The sequence below is a fragment of the Rhinopithecus roxellana genome, chromosome 11 (genome assembly GCF_007565055.1).
Source record: "Rhinopithecus roxellana isolate Shanxi Qingling chromosome 11, ASM756505v1, whole genome shotgun sequence".
NCBI lineage: Eukaryota > Metazoa > Chordata > Mammalia > Primates > Cercopithecidae > Rhinopithecus > Rhinopithecus roxellana.
In genome coordinates this window covers 80,787,769-80,808,815 of record NC_044559.1, presented here as the reverse complement: position 1 = coordinate 80,808,815, position 21,047 = coordinate 80,787,769, and the positions used below count along the sequence as shown (strand labels likewise).

At 40.4% G+C, this 21,047-nt stretch overlaps 1 protein-coding gene across 8 annotated transcripts in view; it reads left to right on the top strand.

The window, feature by feature from the left end:
- EXOC6 (exocyst complex component 6) overlaps positions 1–21,047 on the top strand; it is a 224,817-nt gene that overhangs the window by 12,289 nt on the left and 191,481 nt on the right. Inside the window, exon 1 of one of the 8 annotated variants that reach the window (XM_010381328.2) lies at positions 4,942–5,114. The exons of 3 other annotated variants lie outside the window; for them this stretch is intronic. In XM_010381328.2, coding sequence (XP_010379630.1) covers positions 5,014–5,114 — 101 coding nt within the window. In that variant the 5' untranslated portion in view covers positions 4,942–5,013. Of the gene's footprint in view, positions 1–4,941; positions 5,115–15,141; positions 15,241–21,047 lie in introns of those variants that run through there. 4 more of the 8 variants (XM_030940528.1, XM_030940529.1, XM_030940530.1 and 1 more) reach the window with 4 other exon arrangements.

Sequence of the window (21,047 nt, the reverse complement as noted above, 5' to 3'; positions counted from 1 at the left end):
TGATAGGGTTCCCAGGGGTGAGGAGGGGAATCTTTTTGTAGATGTGTACCCTACCTCCAAAAACATGCATTTGGCCGGGCGTGGTGGCTCACGCCTGTAATCCCAGCACTTTGGGAGGCCGAGGCGGGCGGGTCACGAGGTCAGGAGATTGAGACCATCCTGGCCAACATAGTGAAACTCCATCTCTACTAAAATACAAAAGATTAGCTGGGTGGGCCGGCGCGGTGGCTCATGCCTGTAATCCAAGCACTTTTGGAGGCCGAGGTGGGTGGATCACGAGGTCAGGAGTTCAAGACCAGCCTGGCCAAGATGGTGAAACCCCATCTCTACTAAAAATACAAAAATTAGCTGGGCGTTGTGGCTGGTGCCTGTAACCCCAGCTACTCGGAAGGCTGAGGCAGAGAACTGCTTGAACCTTGGAGTCGGAGGCTGCAGTGAACCGAGACCGCACCACTGCACTCCAACCTGGGCGACAGAGCGAGACTCTCTTTAAAAAAAAAAAAAAATTAGCTGGGTGTGGTGGCACATGCCTGTAGTCCCAGATACTCAGAAGGCTGAGGCACGGGAATCACTTGAATTCGGAAGGCGGAGGTTGCAGTGAGCGGAGATCGCGCCACTGCACTCCAGCCTGGTGACAGAGCAAGACTGCGTCTCAAAAAAAAAGGAAAAAGAAAAACATGCCATTCACAACATTAAGCTTAATACTAGAAGTATTCGCATGTGGATCATTCACTTATTAATTGAGCCCCTACTATATGCAAGGCACTGGGCTGGACAGTGAACAATACAGGCATCATCCCTGTGCTTGACGTAGGAGCAGTTCTTGGAAATGGAGACAGACTCAGTGATTTGTTCACCACCATGATATGTGCTTCCAAGGATGAGTGAGCACTGCCCCCAAAGACAACGAAAGGCGCTTGCCTTAAAAGCGCAGGATCCAGAGGGTTCACTAAAGTGGGTCTGGAACCAAGAATCCAACCCAAAGACGTGTTCCTGTTTCCCTCTCTACAAAAGCAGGAAACATATTTCAGGTGGTTTACACCCACCAAGCATGCAGAAAACCCTGATACACAATCAGGTTTTTTTTTTTAATGATTAGAAAAAAGAACATGTATGTGTCTGGTTTCTATTTTTATTTTATCAAAGAGGAGGCTAAAATGCTGGGCTCTCTGGCTTACTAGCAAATGCCTGATAACCCTAGTCGCCAATGCTAATGTTGACTGAGCTCTAGGCTAAACATTATACATATATTACCGTCTTTAATCCTCACACAATTTGATAAGCTAGGGATTCTTACTGTCCTTAATTCACACTTGAAGAAGCTAAGGCTTAGTCAAGTTAAGTAACTCCCCGAGGCCTAGCATCTAGTAAGAGATGAGTTGGAATTTGAACTCAAGTAGTTAAATGCCAGACCAGAGCAGCTGCACTCTACAACCTCATTCTGAGGGAGGTGCTTTCCCAAGACAGGTCATTAGTCTGTAGATAAATGATGCAAAGATAAGTTGCTAATGACTAAGAGTTTATTTACAAGTCAAATCCTTACTTGTAAGTTTATTACAAGTCAAATCCCTACTTGCCAATTAGTTTTATACTGGACACAAAATGCATCTCCTGCTCTGCCGGTCTTCCTGGTGTATCTTTCTTCTTCCAGGAGTCCTGAAAAGAGATTTTGGATTGATCTCTGGAAGTCAATATCCACTGCCAAAAAATAATTCCACATGCACCTGCAATCCACCTGTCTGTGCCCTGCTACTCCATAACCTTCTTAGTGCAGACATTAAATCATTCACTCCTAGGGGCTGGGCGTGGTGGCTCATGCTTGTGATCCCAGCACTTCAGGAGGCCGAATCAGGGTGATGACTTGAGGGAAGGAGTGTGAGACCAGCCTGGCCAACATGACAAAACCCCATCTCTACTAAAAATACAAAAATTAGCTGGACGTGGTGGCTTGCACCTGTAATCTCAGCTACTCAGGAGGCTGAGCAGGAGAATCGCTTGAACCCGGTAGGCAGAGGTTGCAGTGAGCCAAGATTGTGCCACTGCACTCCAGCCTAGGCAACAGAGAGAGACTCCATCTTAAAAAAAAAAAAAAAAAAATTCATTTATCCCTTGGATGGGCTTCCCCCACCCCACATTTATATGTTTGATATATCTATGTCCATGATTAAAATTAGGGCTGGGCGTGGTGGCTCACGCCTGTAATCCCAACACTTTAGGAGGCCGAGACCGGCAGATCACCTGAGGTTGGGAGTTTGAGACCAGCTTGACCAACATGGAGAAGCCCCATCTCTACTAAAAATACAAAATTAGCTGGGCGTGGGGGCACGTGCCTGTAATCCCAGCTACTCGGGAGGCTGAGGCAGGAGAAACGCTTGAACCCAGGAGGCGGAGGTTGCAGTTAGCCAAGATCACGCCATTGTTACCCAACCTGGGTAACAAAAGCAAAACTCCGTCTCAAAAAAACCAACCAAACAAACAAAACAAATGTACAGTTAGTTATTTAGGACATTTAACTTTGAATTCTTAGCTAAAACCTCCAGGTACTCACAGAACTGTCAGAAGTCTCAGAGGGAACCAGCAAAAACTGTTTCAGAAGGAGAAGTGGTAAATGGACTTCCTTCCATGTTCACTTGAATTTCGGGGAAGATACTGCTGCTTATGTTGAAGTAATCTCTCTGGGCAGGTGTTGAAACAGGCCTGGCCTGAGGAGTGCCTAAGCAGGGCTGGTTTCCCAGAGCAGGGGCACACTTGGAGCTGGCTTTGGAATAAAAGGTATCAGGACTGGTGAAGAAAAGGGGGAAAGTTCTAGGTAGGGAATAATCAGGAAAGTAATGCTCCAGCTGGAGACATTGGTCAAATAGGAAGCCGGCCTGTGCCACATGCCCTGCTCTCCTCATCTTGCTCGCTATCATAGTTCACTGCAGCCTCGAACTCCTGGGCTCAAGTGATCCTCCCACCTCAGCCTCCCAAAGCTCTGGGATTATAGGTGTAAGCCACTGTGCTTGAGCTAAGTTCTTAAGAGGGGAAAATAAACTTTTGAAAATTGAAACTGAGACATAAAAAAATGAAGACAAACTTTATCCCCTCCCACAAAGAGAATGAAAAGCTAGGTCTCTCTGCAGGAAATGGAAGACTATCTTAGCTCAATGGATGTGTATAGCCAGAATCCATTGCTCTGAAGATTCCAGATTAATAGGAAGGTGGGCATTAGCAATGTTTTACAGGGCCCTTCCTAAGTTTGGTAGGCAGTGGGTCCTAGAATGTGATGCTCACATTCTAATCTCTGGAACCTGTGAATATGTTATTTTTACATGACAAAGGGGACAGTGCATATGTGATTAAGGTTAAGGACCCTGAGATGGAAGATTATCCTGGATTAAATGGTTGGGTCCACTCTAATCATATGGGTCCTTAAAAACTGAGCATCTTTTCCAGCCTAAGTCAGAGTCAGAGGAAGATGTGACCACAGAAGAATGATCAGAGAGATGCTACTAGATTTGAAGATGGACGAAGGGGGCCATGAGCCAAGGAATGTGGGTGGCCTCCAGAAGCTGGAAAAGGCAAAGAAATTCTCCTGCAGGGTCTCAGGCAAGGAACACAGACATGCTGACACCTTGATTTTTAGCCCAGTGAGACCTGTGACAGACTTCTAACCTACAGAACTGTAAGATAATATGTCTGAGTCATTTTAAGTTACTGAATCTGTAGTGATTTGTTATAGCAACAATGGAAAACTCATACACCATGGGACAGCAATATGAGGTAGACACTGCTATTGTCATTTACAGTCATTTAACTGACATAGAACTAGGTTCTTGCCCAATGTTAACACAGCTGTCAAGTGATATTTATCCAAGAATTAATGTCTTCAGACACTGGTCTTCAGAGCTCATGCTCTATTATACAAAACCACCTCCCAGGATGTTTGTGGGAAGGAGGCTGGAGGTAGGTTTCAAGTAAAAGCTCACTGAGGGTGACTGAGTTACACAGCTGGATAAAGAGTTGGTTGACTCAAAGGGAAGCTTTTCAAAGCCCTGGATTAATGTAGAGCAGAAAGTAGTTGTTCCTCAGGCTAGGTTTGCATTCTGTTCCTGTTTAGTCTTCCTTCCTCCCTGCTTCGATCATGACAAACTGGTTTACTCAGTGTCCCACAAACATGTCATTAAGCAGGACTTTTTTCTACACTGATACTTTTGTCCAAGCCTCCCTGCCTTCTCTCTCCCACCTCCCTGCTGCTAACCCCCTTTCAAGAGCTCTCACCACTCCTCAACCCAGCTACCCTGACCTGGGGGCACTGGGATTCAGGGACTTTGACATGAATCACACATCGCCCTGGGCTTTTTTTTTTTCGGTATCTTTGCCATCAAGTGCCTTAATTTCTCGTCATTTAATTTTTCTGTCGTTTAAAATTTATTTCCAAGTTGACTGGCCGCTGGTGGACTTCTTGCAGGTGGGGACATGAATCTACCTGGAGCGGTCTTCATGGTCAACTGGGATCTTTATTCGTTCCTAAAATAAATCTTACTATCACGCGCAATTTTGCTTTTCGTGAGTGCATGTTTTCCTTTCTCTGATTGCCCACAACGCAGAGTACATCAGGCCCTTGTTAAATGTCCCCGTGGCTCTTATTACAGAGGCAGGGTGATGATCTGAGTGTCCACCTCGCTGACTACTACGGTATCCCCAGCGTGTGGCACAGGGTGTGGCACACACAGAAGACAAGAATATATGTTAAAGCCCAAAGGCCGGGACTAGACTCCCAGGAGGAGCTAGTCGCGAGGGAGAGCAGGAGGCCAGCTGGGTACCCGGCTGCCGCTCGCAGCCCCCACTCACTCCCGCAGCTGCGGGGGCGAGAGCCGGGTCGCGCGCCTCCTGCCCGCGTTCCGCGCTCCCCCCAGCCACCGACTCTCGCGCCCCGCCCCCGCCCCGCCCCTCCGCGCTCGCGCCACCTGGCGCTCGCCCCCGTCGTTCCCGCGGCGCTGCGCCTCTCCGGTTCCTCAGCTTCCAGCCAAAATGGCGGAGAGCAGCGAGGGTCTGGGCACCGTCCCCGAGCACGAGCGGATCTTGCAGGAGATCCAGAGCACCGACACCGCCTGCGTGGGGCCCACCCTCCGGTAAAGATCTCATCCCCCAAGGACTTCGGCTCCCCGCCCTGCGCCGGCTGCTCCTGAGGAGCCGGGCGGGGCGTCCGCCGCCGGCCGCGCGCGAAGCTCCCCGACAGGTGGTGCGCGCGGGGGCGGACGGGGGCGCTCGCGGGCGCTCGCGGGTGGCGGAACTCCAGCCCGGACCCGGGCGGGACCGAGAAGGCGGCTGCACCTGTCGGCGCGGCCTGCCTCCGCCTCTGAAGCTGTCACCCCGCAGCCGGTGGGTGTGGCTGCCGCAGCGTCTCTAACCCCGGGCGCCGCGGTGCGGCCCCGCGTTCGTCTCCTGGCTGCGGCTCCAGGGCCCGAGGACACTCCTGGGGCCTGGCCCAGTCTCGCTCGTGGCAGGACTGAGGGCTGCTCGGCCGCGGGCGTGCCAGGCTAGGGTCGACAGCCGGCAGTCGGCGTGTGGGAGGTGGCAGGTCGCGCGCGGGTGGAAAGCCTGGTGCGCCAGGCTGCCGCGGGCGTGGGAGAATTGAAATTGAGCGGGAGACGCCGGCCCCTTTCCCCTGCTCCCCCTCGCGGCCGGAGTGGGCGAGAAGAACGCGTGGGCTGGAGGGGAGGAGCTGCTTGCTGCTTGGGAACACGCTAGGGTGACCCTGCACTCGCGGGATCTAAGCTTCTTTGGCGGCAGAACAGCTTTTACTTATTTACAAACATTTCATTAAAATTGCATTAATTGTTCCGGTTATTTTAAATCGAGTTCCTCCTCATTCATTTTAAGAGTAGTACTAGGTAATGCATATTCCATGCCAGACTGAATGAATACCTGCTGTTCCGATAGAATATTATTAGCCAGGCACCGTAATGAGCCATGGGTTAGGTTAGGCACTGTCTTCAAGAATAAGTTCCTTTTACATACAAGGTTTCATCTTTTGGAGTGATGATATGATAAATGAAGTTATGATTCACTTACGGAACTTAAGACTGGTTATGCTTTATCATTAGTATTTATTCAGAATCCTCTTCCTAGAAATAGAGCGCTGTGCAGTTTGTGGACCCGTGAATGTAGTGTAAATTGAAGCCAGTTCAAGTTATGTAAATACACCTTACCCTTAAGAGTCAGGAGGCCTGGATTCTTGTTTTGCCCTAGTCCTGCCACTGATGAAATGTGCAGTCATGGAAAACAATTATTTAACCTTTCTGGATCTCGGTTTCCTTATTTGTAGAATGCAGAGGGGAGAGTATTCAGATGTCCAGGAAGCTCAGAACATTAGGGACCTTGCCTATTTGTTCACTACTGTATCCCTAAGACCAAGCATGTGGTAGGCATGTTATAAATTTTTGTTACATAAAGTTTCTGCTATGATATGATAATGCATAATTAGTGCATTTCCTTAATTTTCCAACATTATTATTTTAATAAACCATACTTGGTAATGAAAGAAGATTAAAAGGAAGCTTTGTTTTCATCACTGCATCTTGAAACAGAGTGCAGTGCGTGATAAAGTTACTAGAGTAGTTTATTTGTGAAAATAGTACTGGTTATGAAAGAGGTGCTTCATCTTGGGAAAATGTGCTAGGTAGTGTCCTTGAAAAAAGATGAAATTAACTTAGAAGAACATTTTGAGATATATTGAGAGATTTTTGGGACACTCAGGAACAGAGTATTTGTATTCATAGTGTTATTCTGTTCTCTTTTGTTGGGCAGTTGTTTCAACTGGCTCATTTTGTTTGAACCCACTCTCTTTAGCAAACTCTAGTGACTCACACTTATCCCATATATATGTATATTTATGTCTCATTTATAAGCAGACGCTTTTTGCACACATATAGAGGGTACTGCTAGCAGTCTTTTCTCTTGAACGTTGTTTAAGCTACTACTGTTTTTTCCCTGTATTTTTTTTTTCAGGTTTCACTAAGTGAAGTGTTAATATTGCATTTTTAAAAACCATTTATTATGGAAGCATTTTAAATGTTTAAAGAAGTAAAATAGTGTAATGAACCACCATGAACTGTCATCTAGCTTCAATTCATTCGCTGGCCAGTCTTGTTTGATCTTTTCCCTTATCTGCTCCCCCTCATCTTGGATTATTTTGAAGGAAATCCAAGACATCAATTTATTCATAAATATTTTAGTATTAAGATTAATTTTTGTTGTTATTTCCTATCTTTTAGGTGGCCTGTAGACTTATTTTATTTATATTGTTTTTTCTCAGCGGGAAGATTTTTCGGCCTGACCTTTTCCTGAGAAGCATGTGATAAACTTTCCACAGGCCCTGACATATAACATGGTTCTTTGACTACAACAGAAGTATATTAGAAATCAATAGTAAAAACAAAAACAAAAACTATCTGGAAAATTCCCAAATATTTGGTCATTGACTAACACACACAAAAAATAAATGAAAAGGGAAATTAGAAAGTATTTTAAACTGAGTAAAATGAAAACACAACATATCATTTGTGAATGCCCCTGAAGAAATACTTAGAAGTTTATGGCACCAAACACCTCTACTAGAAAAGAATGGCTTCAGCTTCTAACCTAAGAAACTAGGAAAAGAAGAGTATATGAAATTCAGAAGAGTGGAAGAAAGGAGATGGTAAAGATCAGAGTGGAATTCAGTGAGACAGAAATACAGAAAATCAGTGTTATTGGAATAGCACAAAAAAAGGGAAAGAAGGAATATAGCTATATAAGAGTAACATTTCTATATCTTACTTGATTAGAATAATTCTGAAGTAGATTCTGAGAGCAACCAGTAAGAAATAACTTTTTTCTAAATTCCAAAAAAAAAAAAAAAAATCGCTAATTAAAATGTTACACCAGAAAATATTTGCTTAATGCAAAAGAAGCCGTAAAGGAATAGAGGAGCAAAAAAAAAAAAAAAAAAAAAGAAATGAGACATAGAACACAAGAAAAACATATATATATGTTTATATAAATAACAACATTATAAAATGTATATATAAACTATATATAACATATAACATAAATATATAACATTATATATATCATTATATAAATGTATATATAAACGATATAAATAATAACATTAAATATGAATAGAGTAAACAATCAAAAGGCATAGGTCCTCAAACTGGATAAAAATAAGATCCAAAGATGTGTTATCTACAAGAAATACACTTTTAATGACAAACGTAGGTTAAAAGTAAACAGAAAAACACATATCATGAAAAGAGCAACCATAAGAAAGCTGCAGTAGCTATACTAATATCTGACATAACAGACTTTAAAACAAGTCTAGAAATAAAGGATATTTTATGATGACAAATGGTCAATAAGGAATATATAAAGTATAAACATATGTGCATCTAACAACACAGTCTGAAAAAACATAAAAACTACCCATCATTCAATAATGGATAGAACAACTAAGCAGAAGACCAAAAGGGAACAGGAGACTTGAACAATACTCTTAAGCTAATTAGACCTACCAGACCTCTATAGAATACTCCCTCCAACAACGGTAGGATACACAAGGGAACATGGAACATTATCCAGTATAGACTATGTTAGGCAATAAAATAAGCCTCAATAAACTTAAAGTAAACTGAAATCATACAAATTATTTTCTCTGACTGCAATGGAATAAATTAGAAATTAATAACAGAAGGACATTTTAGAAATTCACAAACATGTTGAAATTAAGCACACTTCTAAATAACCAGTGAATCAAAGAGGAAATAATAAGGAAAATTAAAGATATTTTGAAGAAAGGTAAATGAAAACATACAATGCCAAAAATTTTTAGATGAATCCAGTGCTGTTCTTAGAGAAAAATTTATAGCTGTAAAAACCAATATTAAAAAATAAGAAAAATCTCAAATTAATAACCCAAACTTCCATCATAAGGTTGGGTTCCATCATAATAAAAAAGAGAGCAACCTAACCCAAAACAAGCAGAAGAAAGAAAGTAATAAAGATTAGATCAGATGTAAATATAACAGAAAAACAACAGAGAGGCCAGGTGCACTGGCTCACACCTGTAATCCCGGAAATTTGGGAAGCAAAGGCAGGCAGATCACCTGAGGTCAGGAGTTCAAGACCAGCCTGGCCAACATGGCAAACCCCGTCTCTACTAAAAATATAAAAATTAGCCAGGCATGGTGGTGTGTGCCTGTAATCCTAGCTACTTGAGAGGCTGAAACAGTAGAATCCCTTGAACCCAGGAGGCTGAGGTTGCAGTGAGCCAAGATCGCGCTACTGCACTGCAGCCTGGGCAACAGAGCAAGACTCCATCTCAAAAAAAAAGAAGAAAAAACAAAAACAATAGAGAAAAAAAATGAATAAAACAGAGTTGGTTCTCTGAAAAGATCAGCAAAAGTGACAAACCTTTTGCTAGAATGACCAAGAAAAAAACAAAGACTCAAATTACTAAATTCAAGAACAAAAGAGCGAACGTTACAGAATTAAAAATAAAAAGGAACAATTATACGTCAACAACTAAAACAATCTAAATGAAACACAACAAATTCCTAGAAAAACACAAACTATCAAAAGTAATTTAGATTTTCTATTTTTCTTTGAGGAGTTCTTTTTTTTTTTTTTTTTTTTGAGACGGAGTCTTGCTCTGTGGCCCAGGCTGGAGTGCAGTGGCAGGATCTCAGCTCACTGCAAGCTCCGCCTCCCGGGTTCACGCCATTCTCCTGCCTCAGCCTCCCAAGTAGCTGGGACTACAGGCGCCCGCCACCTCGCCCAGCTAGTTTTTTTTTTTTTTTTTTTGTATTTTTTTTTAGTAGAGACAGAGTTTCACTGTGTTAGCCAGGATGGTCTCGATCTCTTGACCTGGTGATCCGCCCATCTCGGCCTCCCAAAGTGCTGGGATTACAGGCTTGAGCCACCGCGCCCTGCCTGAGGAGTTCTTTGGAGCTCTTTGTACTTACCTTCTACCTCACCCCGGATTATAATCCTTGAGCCACTGCCCTAGATCTGCGGGCACGAACAGTGGCCTTCCTCTCTTAGAGTGATATCCTTGCTTTAAGAGCATGGTGCTGGGTGAGGTGGCAGTCTCTGGTCTTGGCTTGCCTCTCTCAGTGTGGAGCCTCTCTGGTATGAGCAGGCCGAGGTGAGGGCCGCTGGGTCCCCAATATTGGTGGTAGTTATTACTGTGGTATAGCTTCTGTTCTATGACATCCTCCAGGGGCTGGGTGGATAAAGGAGGACTAGTTGGAAGAATGGAGCCCTTATTCTCTCTGCCACACTCACCTTGTTTTTTAGTTCTGCAACACAGTTGGGGTAGGGGTAAGAAATTCTGAATGCCTGCCCTTTCTCTGGCTCTTGACTGAAACCCTGGTGGGAAAGAGAGCCCTGCCTTCTTAGCCACTCCCACCTGGGTAGATCTGTCACCTGAACAGGTGGTTGGGAAAAGGTGGTTGTGGGTCATGGGTCAAGGGCCACAAACTCTTACTGTTCTTACCAAGTATGTAGTAGATTTTCTTGGATAAATGTTTCTTCTTTTGCTCTATGCTCTTACGACAATTTTCAGAAATTCAGATGGTGTTTCTAAAAATAATTTTCATTAGTTAGAGTTGTTTCATTAGGGAACAGGTTTGTGGATTTCCTCACACTGTTATTGCAGAAGTGTATCCCCCTCAAATATTATTCTTGTTTTATTTTTTTTCCTAAATAGAGTTAACATCAATGTTAAAAAAAAGCCATTTTAAAATGTGTATTTCAGTGACATTTAGTACATTCACAGTGCTGTGCAGCCATTGTCTCTATCTAGTTTTAAAACATTTTTCATCATTACAGAAAGAAACCTTGTACACATTAAATAGTCACTCTTCATTTTCTCTCTTCTTCTAGCCCCTGGCAACCAGTTTTCTGCTTTCTGTACTATGATTTTACCTATTTTGGATATTTCATGTAATAGAAGAATGTAATATGTGGTTTTTGTGTGTGTCTGGCTTCTTCCACTTTAGCATGCTCATCTATATTGTAGCATGAATCAGTACTTGTTATGTCTGAAGTTTTATGTCCCCGCACCATAATTCGTATGTTAAAACCTAAATCACCAATGTGATAGTATTAGGAGGTAGGGCATTTGGGTGGTAGTCATGAGGCACATCACTCATGAACGGGGCTAGTAGTAGTCTTAGGAAAGAGAGAGAGAGAGAGATTCCGAGAGCTAGCTTGACCCTTCCACCATGCGAGGATGCAGTTACAAGGCACCATCTATGAACCACAACTCACTAGACACTGAAACTGCTGTGATCTTGTACTTCCCAACCTCCAGAGCTGTGAGAAAGAAATTTCTGTTGTCTATAAGCTACCCAGTCTACAGTATTTAGTTATAGCAGTCCATATGGACAGCTATGTGGGCAATATCAAGAAAAACCCTGTCTCAAGGAAAAAAGTACTATTCTTTTTATGGCTGAATAATTCTCATTATATAGACATTCCACATTGTATTTATTCATTCATTCGTTGATAAACATTTGTTTCTACCTTTTGGTGGTTGAGAATATGCTGCTATTAACATTCATGTACACATTTTAGTTGAATGCCTATGTTCAGTGTTTGGGGGAATCACGTAAGAGTGGAATTGTTGGGTAAAATGGTAATTCTGTATTTAACTTTTAGAATCTATTTTGTGAAGTGTCAATAGTTTGGAGTACACAGGTCTCTGAAACTGCCTTTCATTGTTGAAGATACAAGCTCCACTTAACAGCATCTTTTTTTCCTGACTTTAGCAGGGGAAACCTTTAGTATTTCTTTATCAGGATAACTCTGGCTTGTGGGCATTTTTTTTTTTTTTTTTTTGGTTTTTGAGATAGAGTCTCACTCTGTTGTCCAGGCTGGAGTGCAGTGGTATGATCTCGGCTCACTGCAACCTCTGCCTCCTGGGTTCAAGTGTTTCTCCTGCCTTGGCCTCCTAAGTAGCTGGGTGTCCACCACCACGCCTGGCTAATTTTTGTATTTTTTTTTAGTAGAGACAGGGTTTCACCATGTTGGCCAGGTTGGTCTTGAACTCCTGACCTCAGTTGATCCGCCCACCTCGGCTTCCCAAAGTGCTGGGATTATAGGCGTGACCCACTGCGTGAGGCCCAGATCTGGCTTTTGAGCTGAGGTATTTGTATTTTATCATGTTAAGGAAGTATTCACCAATACTGCTTTTATTAGCAAGAAAGGCTGTTGAATTTTGTCAGATGTTTCTTCTGCATCTATGGAGATGGTCATATGATTTTTTCTTATTTGCTCCATCAGTATGATTGCGTTTATTAATGGATTTCCTATTATTGAAATAGTTCTGCTTCTTAGTATAAACCCCATTTGGTCATAATGATTTGCTCTTTCAACGTGTTTTTGAATTCTGTTGGCTAGTATGCTTTTAAAGATTTTTTGCATTGATATTTATAAGTGAGATTGCTTTGTAGTTTGCACTTCGGTGCACTTTGCATATTGGTGCAGACTTTTTCAGATCTTTGGATCAATGTTACACTCATTTCATTAAACAAAATTGGAAGTTTTTCTTTTTTTGGCATTATATAATTAGTGTTGGTGTTATCTTTTTTTTTTTTTTTTTTTTTTTTTTTTTTGATATGGTGTCTTGCTCTGTTGCCAGGCTGGAGTGCAGTGATGCAATCTTGGTTCACTGCAACCTTTGACTCCCTGGTTCAAAGTGATTTTCCTGCCTCAGCCTCCTGAGTAGCTGTGATTACAGGCACGCACCACCACACCCAACTGATTTTTGTATTTTTAGTAGAGATGGGATTTCATCATGTTGGCCAGGATGGTCTCGATCTCCTGACCTTGTGATCCACCCACCTCGGCCTCCCAAAGTGCTGGGATTACAGGTGTGAGCCACTGCGCCTGGCTGATGTTATCTATTTTTAAAAGTTTCTCAGAATTACCCCTGTGAAAATCAATGGATCTGGTGCTTTTGGTAGAGGAGTCTTTTAACTCTTTTTTCTGTTTCTTCTGTGATAATTGGTCTGTTTTAGACTTTCTCTCTTGAGGGTCAATAAGTTGTATTCTTTTGAAAAATTATTTCTTCAAGTTTATCAAATTTGAGTAGACTTGTGCAATTTTACTAAAAATAAGATTTTGGCCCAGCATGGTGACTCATGCCTATAATCCCAGCACTTTGGGAGGCTGAGGTGGGAGGATCACTTGAGCCCGGGTGTTTGAGACCAGTCTGGGCAACATAGGGAAACCCATTATCTACAAAAAACAAACAAAAGCTACATTAGCTGGACACCTGTGGTCTCAGCTACTTGAGAGGCTGAGGTGGGAGGTGGGGGCTGGAGTGAACTATGATTATGTTCCTGCACTCCTGCCTGGGCAACAGAATAAGACCTTGTCTCAAAAAAAAAAAAAAAAAAAAAAGTATAGGCCTGTTGCGGTGGCTCACGCCAGTAATCCCAGCACTTTGGGAGGCTGAGGCTGGAGGATCACTTGAGTCCAGGAGATCGAGACCAGCCTGGCCAACATGATGAAACCCTGTCTCTACTAAAAATACAAAAATTGGTGGGTGTGGTGGTGGACACCTGTAATCCTAGCCACTCCGGAGGCTGAGGCAGGAGAATTGCTTGAGCCTGGAAGGTGGAGGTTGCAGTGAGCTGAGATCGTGCCACTGTACTCCAGCCTGAGTGACAGAGCGAGATTCTGTCTCAAAGAAAAATAACAATAATAATAATAATAATAATTTCTTCTCTTTCAATGGTTATATCCCACTTGTCAGTCCTAATTTTAGTCTTTTTTTGTATTTAAATTTAAATTTTGTGTATTTGTAATTTCAGTCATTGTTTTCCCCTTTTGTTTGGTTAACTAGTGGTTTTTCTGTTTTGCTGATTTTTTTAAAAAGCTGTTTTTGGATTTAGTAGTTCCACACATTTTCTATTTCTAGCTCATTCTTTTCTGCTTTTATTTTTAATGATTCTTTCCATTCTTTTATTCTTTTCCTAGCTTTTTGCATTTTGTAAATAATTCATTTATTGATGTTATTATTTAATGCTGTTCTTCTTCACTGACAGTTGCTCTAGGTGTATTCTACATGTTCTCCTATATCTCCCTTATTGCTCTTTTAAAGCAGTTCTACTGTATTTCTTTCCCCTTGATCCAAAAGTTTTTTCATAGTGTGAGTTTTTTATAACTTTCCAAGTATAGAGAGTTTTTTTTATTTGTTAAATTTTGGTACTGATTTCTAGTTTTATTACATTATAGTTAGCTCAGTCTGTTTTTATTCTATTCTTTAAAATTAATTGAGGTTTTATTAGTGGCTTAATATATGGTTAGTTTTCATGAGCATTCTATGTGCTCTTGAAAATAAAGTGTATTCTTTTTTATTAGGCCCCATAGTTTTATACACATACATGTCTTATTAATTAAGTTCATTATATCTTCTAAACTCTCATGTTATTTTTTACCTGATCATTCTTGGATTGAGAGAGGTATGTTAAAGTCCCCTTTTATTAACTTGTTTCTCTTTCTTCTTGCATCTCCTGTAGTTTCTGTTCGATGAGTTTGGTTTTGAATTTTAGGGTGTATAAACATTAATGTTATACCTTTATTTTGAAAAATAAAGATATTTATAGACTTTATAGTTTTTAGATTGTAAATCATTAGTGCATTATAAATGCACTAATAATAAGTGCAAATTCAATTAATTTTCTGTTTTGTTTTCTATGATTGAGCAGTATTCTTTTTGTTTTGCTGTGAAGTCAGCCCTTCAGTGAATTTCTTCTTAACTGTAGATTAAGATTCCTATAAAAGACTTGGGTTAAGCATATAGTTCATCTCTTAAGCTATTATGCAAAGTGCACATTAGATCTGCTCTAATCAGTCTGATATTTTTGTTTAATTTTCTAAAGTTTTCTAGGAAAGCAGTCTATTTTTGCATTCATTAATCTACTTAATTGTTTAAACTTTTTGAATTAAAATTTATTTTCGCAATTCAATTTATCCTAGAGGACAAATACAATTAAATATAGTGAGTGTTTTCATTTCTCATTTTTTACGTTTTACCAAATGCCCAAAAGTCAACAGGAAGAGATACCTCTTTGGTCAGAAATGTTAAAACAGGAAGGAGGAAGTCTATTGCAAATCTGTGTTGGCTGATTATGAATTCAGGTTTCACCATGGAGGATGTTCATTAATGATCATCAGTGTGCTGTGCTGTTATCCAGAATTACAGTGAGTATTAATGTCAGTAATACAGAATGTCAACACTAGTTATAGGAAGCAATGTTAACTAACACATGGCACTAGACTTTTTCCTGTGCATGGAAACAGGATACTATTTGTGAGAACAAGTCAAGTAAAATTCAACATCAGAAATACAGAGAAAATCGTTCTTCACTTTTTTGCTCTTGCTTGCTCTTGATGCTTTGAAGGGTCATATAATCCTTTAAGATATGAATGTATCTTTTTTTTTTTTTTTTTTTTTTTTTGAGACGGAGTCTCGCTCTGTCGCCCAGGCTGGAGTGCAGTGGCCGGATCTCAGCTCACTGCAAGCTCCGCCTCCCGGGTTTACGCCATTCTCCTGCCTCAGCCTCCCAAGTAGCTGGGACTACAGGCACCCGCCAACTCGCCCGGCTAGTTTTTTGTATTTTTTAGTAGAGACGGGGTTTCGCCGTGTTAGCCAGGATGGTCTCGATCTCCTGACCTCGCGATCCACCCGTCTCGGCCTCCCAAAGTGCTGGGATTACAGGCTTGAGCCACCGCGCCCGGCCGAATGTATCTTTTAAGAAACATATTAAGGTATATCAATTCTGTCATTAAAAATTCTTTGACAGAATGTCTTCAAATAAATTAGAGGAAGCATCTGGGCATTATTTTATAAAGCATTTTATGAGCACATGTAGCAAACTAGATGAAATATTTCATGGAAAAGCACATAGAACGTGAGTATTATGTAAACAAGAGATATTTTTCAGTATTCCGCGGTGAAAGGAATTGGATTCTGGGCCAGGCGCGGTGGCTCATGCCTGTAATACCAGCACTTTGGGAGGCTGAAGGTGGGCAGATCACTTGAGGTCAAGAGTTTGAGACCAGCCTGGTCAACATGGTGAAACCCCATCTCTACTAAAATATTAAAAAATTAACCAGGTGTGTTGGTACATGCCTGTAATCCCAGCTACTTGGGAGGCTGAGGCAGGAGAATTGCTGGAACCGGGGAGGTGGAGGTTGCAGTGAGCTGGGATCGCACCATTGTACTTCAGCCTGGGGTGACAGAGCGAGACCCTGTCACAAAAAAAAAAAAAAAAAAAAAAAAAAAAAAAAATTTTGGATTCTGTGTATATACATTTTTTCCCCTCTTTAGTTGCTAGAAACTCTCAGTTATTCTGCAGCTACAGGATATAGCATTGGTTTGAATACCAAGCAACAATGTTTTAGGATACTTACCTTAACTTCAGTTTTTTACATAGCAGTACAATATTGTTGATGTTTTGAAAAAACTAAAAGTGTGTAAAATTTATATGACATATCATCATCATCATCATCATCAGTCTGGTGACCTCTTTGACATGCTATTTTCCTCAGGAGTCTAGTAACGTAAACCATGTCTTGACCCTTACTTCTGGATTATGTGGTAGGGCTTCCCAGCATTCTTTATGTCATGACACAAACAGAAAATTAGGTCGAGAGCTGAGATGATCAATATTGTGGTATTCTCATAACTTACTCATTTGGGAAGATATGCTCTAACGTACTAGTCAGATGAAGGTGTCTGTAACCTTTTTTAATTGTAAGAAATGTGTGTGTGTGTGTGCTCACCCACACGTGCACACCCATGTGAGCGTCTTTGTCCAGGATTTAAAAAACATTTGTAGTTGTGGTTAATCAAACCAACTTGAGTTAGCTTAGAAAAAAATGAAAAAATAAATGGTGAAGGTAACTGGGGTATTTTACAAAAATTTTAGGGCAGCCAAACTTTTTGAAAGACTGAAACAGAGAAGTGGAAAACCATGTTTCTTTCTATTTCTCCTTGATAACTTTCTTTGTCTTCATCCTTCTGTGAAGTCTGACTTTCTCTGCTTCTCTCTGTGCTTGGTGGAGGATGACCACCTATAGCTTTTATATGTTAGACACATACCTGACTATATGAATTCCAGTTAATTTAAAATTCCTGAGAGTATATCAGATTGTACACCCCGTTACAGTGTACTTTGATTGAAAGACACTATGCTGCTTGTCCAACCTTGTCAATGGGTAGCAGTTCTCAGAGAGAAGGTATGTATTATAGCTGTGTTTGCGCACTTTCCTAGGGAGAACTATAACTTTGATTATAACTATAATCAGTTATTATATATAACTTTGATATGACTCTAACTTTGATTATAGAAGAATCATGCTATCCCCAGGCACAGCCTAAATAAAGATTAAGAATCACTGTATGGGAGTTACAATGAAATTCCCAGTAACAACAGATATCTTTCATACCAGTTAAACTGTTTGAATTATACACAATGCCATGTTCTTTCCTGTCTGTCTTTACCCATGATTGAATACCCTCCTCCTCCTTTCTCTACCAATTCAAATACTACCTATTTTTGAATTCTCTTATTTCCTCCATGAAATGTTTGCATCTTAGAATACTGCATCCTACATGGATATGCACACATATATATTTTATATGTCTGGATTCTTATAGCATGAACTTTTAAAATGCTACACAGAGTTTTTTTTGTTGTTTGTAAATGTATGTCTTTGTATATGAATAAGTATATTTTGAATATAGGCCTAATTAGATTCCCCCTGAGACCTGTGATTTCATACATATCTCATGAGTTCCTACTGTGTTACATAACAGAATGTCATGAGTACAGTAGATTTAGTAAATCCTTTTGGACTGAATTAATGAAAAACAAAAACTTTCTTTATAGAAGAACTTAAAAAATATAGAAGAATAGAGAGCAGAAAAGAATCACTTTTATTCCCACTAAAGGATAATCATTGTTGACATTAATTTGAGTTTTTTCTATGTATAGTGGGCATGTAGTAAATATTGAATATTTATTGCGCAAAGTTATGTTATTCAACATATTGAATGATGATTACTATTAAATAGTAGTAAAGTGAAGCAGTGACTACATTGTATGTAAGTTTCATCCTGTTTTTTTCACCGAAATAAAAGTACAATTTTTTTGATTATAAAAATACTAAATATTCATTTAAAAAATTCAGAACAAATGTGTATGTATACAAATCACTTAAAACTTACGGAGTAACCAAAAGTACTCTATATTTGGTGTGTGTATTTCTGAGTTTGTCCTGTGAGTATATCTGTATTTGTGTGTTCATCTTTTTGAATTTAATATTGACAATGCCTATTATGTTATAAGCGCTCTGTAAGGTAATTCTTTATGGTTGATTAATATTTTAAAGTTCATATATCTTAGCTTATTTAATTATTTCCTTATGTTGCACATTTAAGTGGTTCTCATTTTGTGTGAAATTTTATGAAAATAATATTAAATCTAAAATAATTTCTTAGTCAAGATCTTCATTCCTGGAGATAAAAGTAATCATGTAGGTAATTATAATAGCTAACATCTATTAAACATTTACTATGTGCCAATGTTTTAAACACTTAAATGCATTATTTAATCTTAAGAAGCAAATCAGGTACCATTGTTATACCCATTTGCAACTGAGGAAATTGAGGTAGGGATAGATAGATTAGGCCATTTGCCCCCTGCACTCAGTAATTGGTAGAGCTAGATGTGGATGCAGGCCATTTGACTCCAGAGCCTACGCTCTTAATCACTGTGCTTTGCCTTTTAACCTGGAGTATCAGATGGTGAAAGCTGCAGTGTCAAAACATTATTAAATTTTAACCTAAAAAAGAGAGAGGGTTTAAAGAATGTGACCAGAATTGCACTCAGGAAGGGAGGATCCTGTATGACCACCCTGTGCTAGGGCAGAGGAGGCTCAGATCTTGAAATGAACTTACAGTAAAGTGATGTAGGTTCCTTCTTCCTCTGCAGTTCCCGGACAGGCCTCTAGTAGCTTTAGTGAGACCAATCTCCAGTTCGTTTTCCTTAGGAGATAGGAGCTGCTTAGTGTAAGAAAAATCACTGACACTTTTATCCTATGCATGCCCCTTTTCCTTTCTCAATGATGGAAAAAACAAAGCAATACAATCCTTTCCTACCTTCCCTTTTCATTCATACCCTCATTCATTCATTCCGGAGGTAAAAAAGAACTTAAACCAAGTTTGCTTTTAGGGCTCTCTTACTAGAAGGGATGGTTCTTTTTAGTTTGACAGAGCAAGCCTAATAGAATCTGCATAATGGTTTTTTGTTTTTTGTTTTTGTTATCCCTGAATGGGAAGGCAGGCAACCACCCTTTGTGGTTTGTAAGGGAGTATATGTATTGATGTTTTGGTATTGCCCCTTCATTGTGCAGGAGCTTAATTTGAAGAGAATTCATTACTACAGGCATTGCCATAATAATCAGAAAGATACTGTGGAAATCAGCAATGAATGTATTACCGACATTGAACATAAATAATGTCAGCAACTGAATGACGGTTTTTGCAGTCATCTCCTTTTACCTTTTTTTTTTGTCCTGTAATATCCTTCAGCATTCCTTATGAGTCTTAAGATTTGTATTGTATACCTAGCTCTGGCCTTTTAGAAGCCACAGGGTATTGAATAAATCCCTTAACTTCTTTGAGCCTCATTTTCTTCGTCTGTGACATAGATATAAAACCAGTTGTCCTTTATACTTCTCTAGGTTCTTGATATCAAATGCAGTGATGTATGCAGAATTGCTTTGTGGATTGCAAAGCTCTAATATGGATGGAAAAAGATGATTTTTATTTTTTGTTTTGTTATTTATATTCTGCTTTTGAGAGGGAATTGCCCTGTTTCACCTTCTTGTTTTCTTTCCGATTCTTCTGCAGCACTGAGAAATGACCAATAAAAGTGGACTATGTGGTCAGGGTCAGTAATGGGAGTTGGGATCAGCCTTATATCACTATTTTTGTTTTCCTCCATACTACTTCTGGATATACTTATATGGCAAAATTCTTTTCCTTTGAAAAACATTTAACAAATTAAATGTATATATATTACATATTTAGTTTTAAAAATGTATTTTGTCATTATGAAAAGGATATGTCTTTAAGTAAAAATAATACAAACCTTATGTTGCATAGATAATGCAAATAGTTCCAGTTATCTGGTCAGTGGGCAAAAAGCAAGCACTTAAGGTCTTCAGCTCCAATCTTTTGTTCCATTTCCTATTGCTGGAATTTTCTATTAATTTCTTCTTGTTGGATAATTAAACTGGATGATGGTAGAGATGGTGAACCGGCATTTATTCATCCTTGCCCTGCTCAGCCTTGGGAGTGGGTGAATTCTAGCTGGTGGATTGACTGCTTTTATTTGTTTGCCATGTTATGGTTTAGGTTTTTCTGAGCATCTGCATCAGTAATTGAAGTTGCTACAGTACTGATGGTGAGGTGACTGCTGATCTTGAGTCTCATCTACTTGATTTTCCTTATCCTCTTCATTGCAGTTCTTCCTAGGTTGTCTTTGGCAAGAAAGGTCCCTGTGGACGTCTCTTTTTGGTAATGATGCCAAGCAGGCACATGAAGGTCCAAGACAGAGAAGAGGGCAAAAGAAGACAGCAAAAAAAGGGGCCTTAACCTTGATCCTAGGACTTCATAGGCTCCCCCTTTCCCATGATTCTTCCCTTAGGGTGGACTTTCCGCATGCCCAGTGCCCTCCTTACCCTTTGGAATTGAGCACACGCAGCGTGTTTAGGGAGTGATACGCATGCCCATCTGAGGTTTCCTTTCCTGTTTTGGTGGAGTGCGCCCCTGGAAGATCATACTTCACCATTTTTGTCTCATCACACATGCATGCCCAGGAAGTGGCTTCTTCGTGGGGGTGCCAAATTATCATTTTTAGAGAGACAATGCGATAGTTGTCAAACTATCACCTGACATTTCTCGTGGGTGGCGGGGAGAGCCCTCTCCTGCCCTGCCC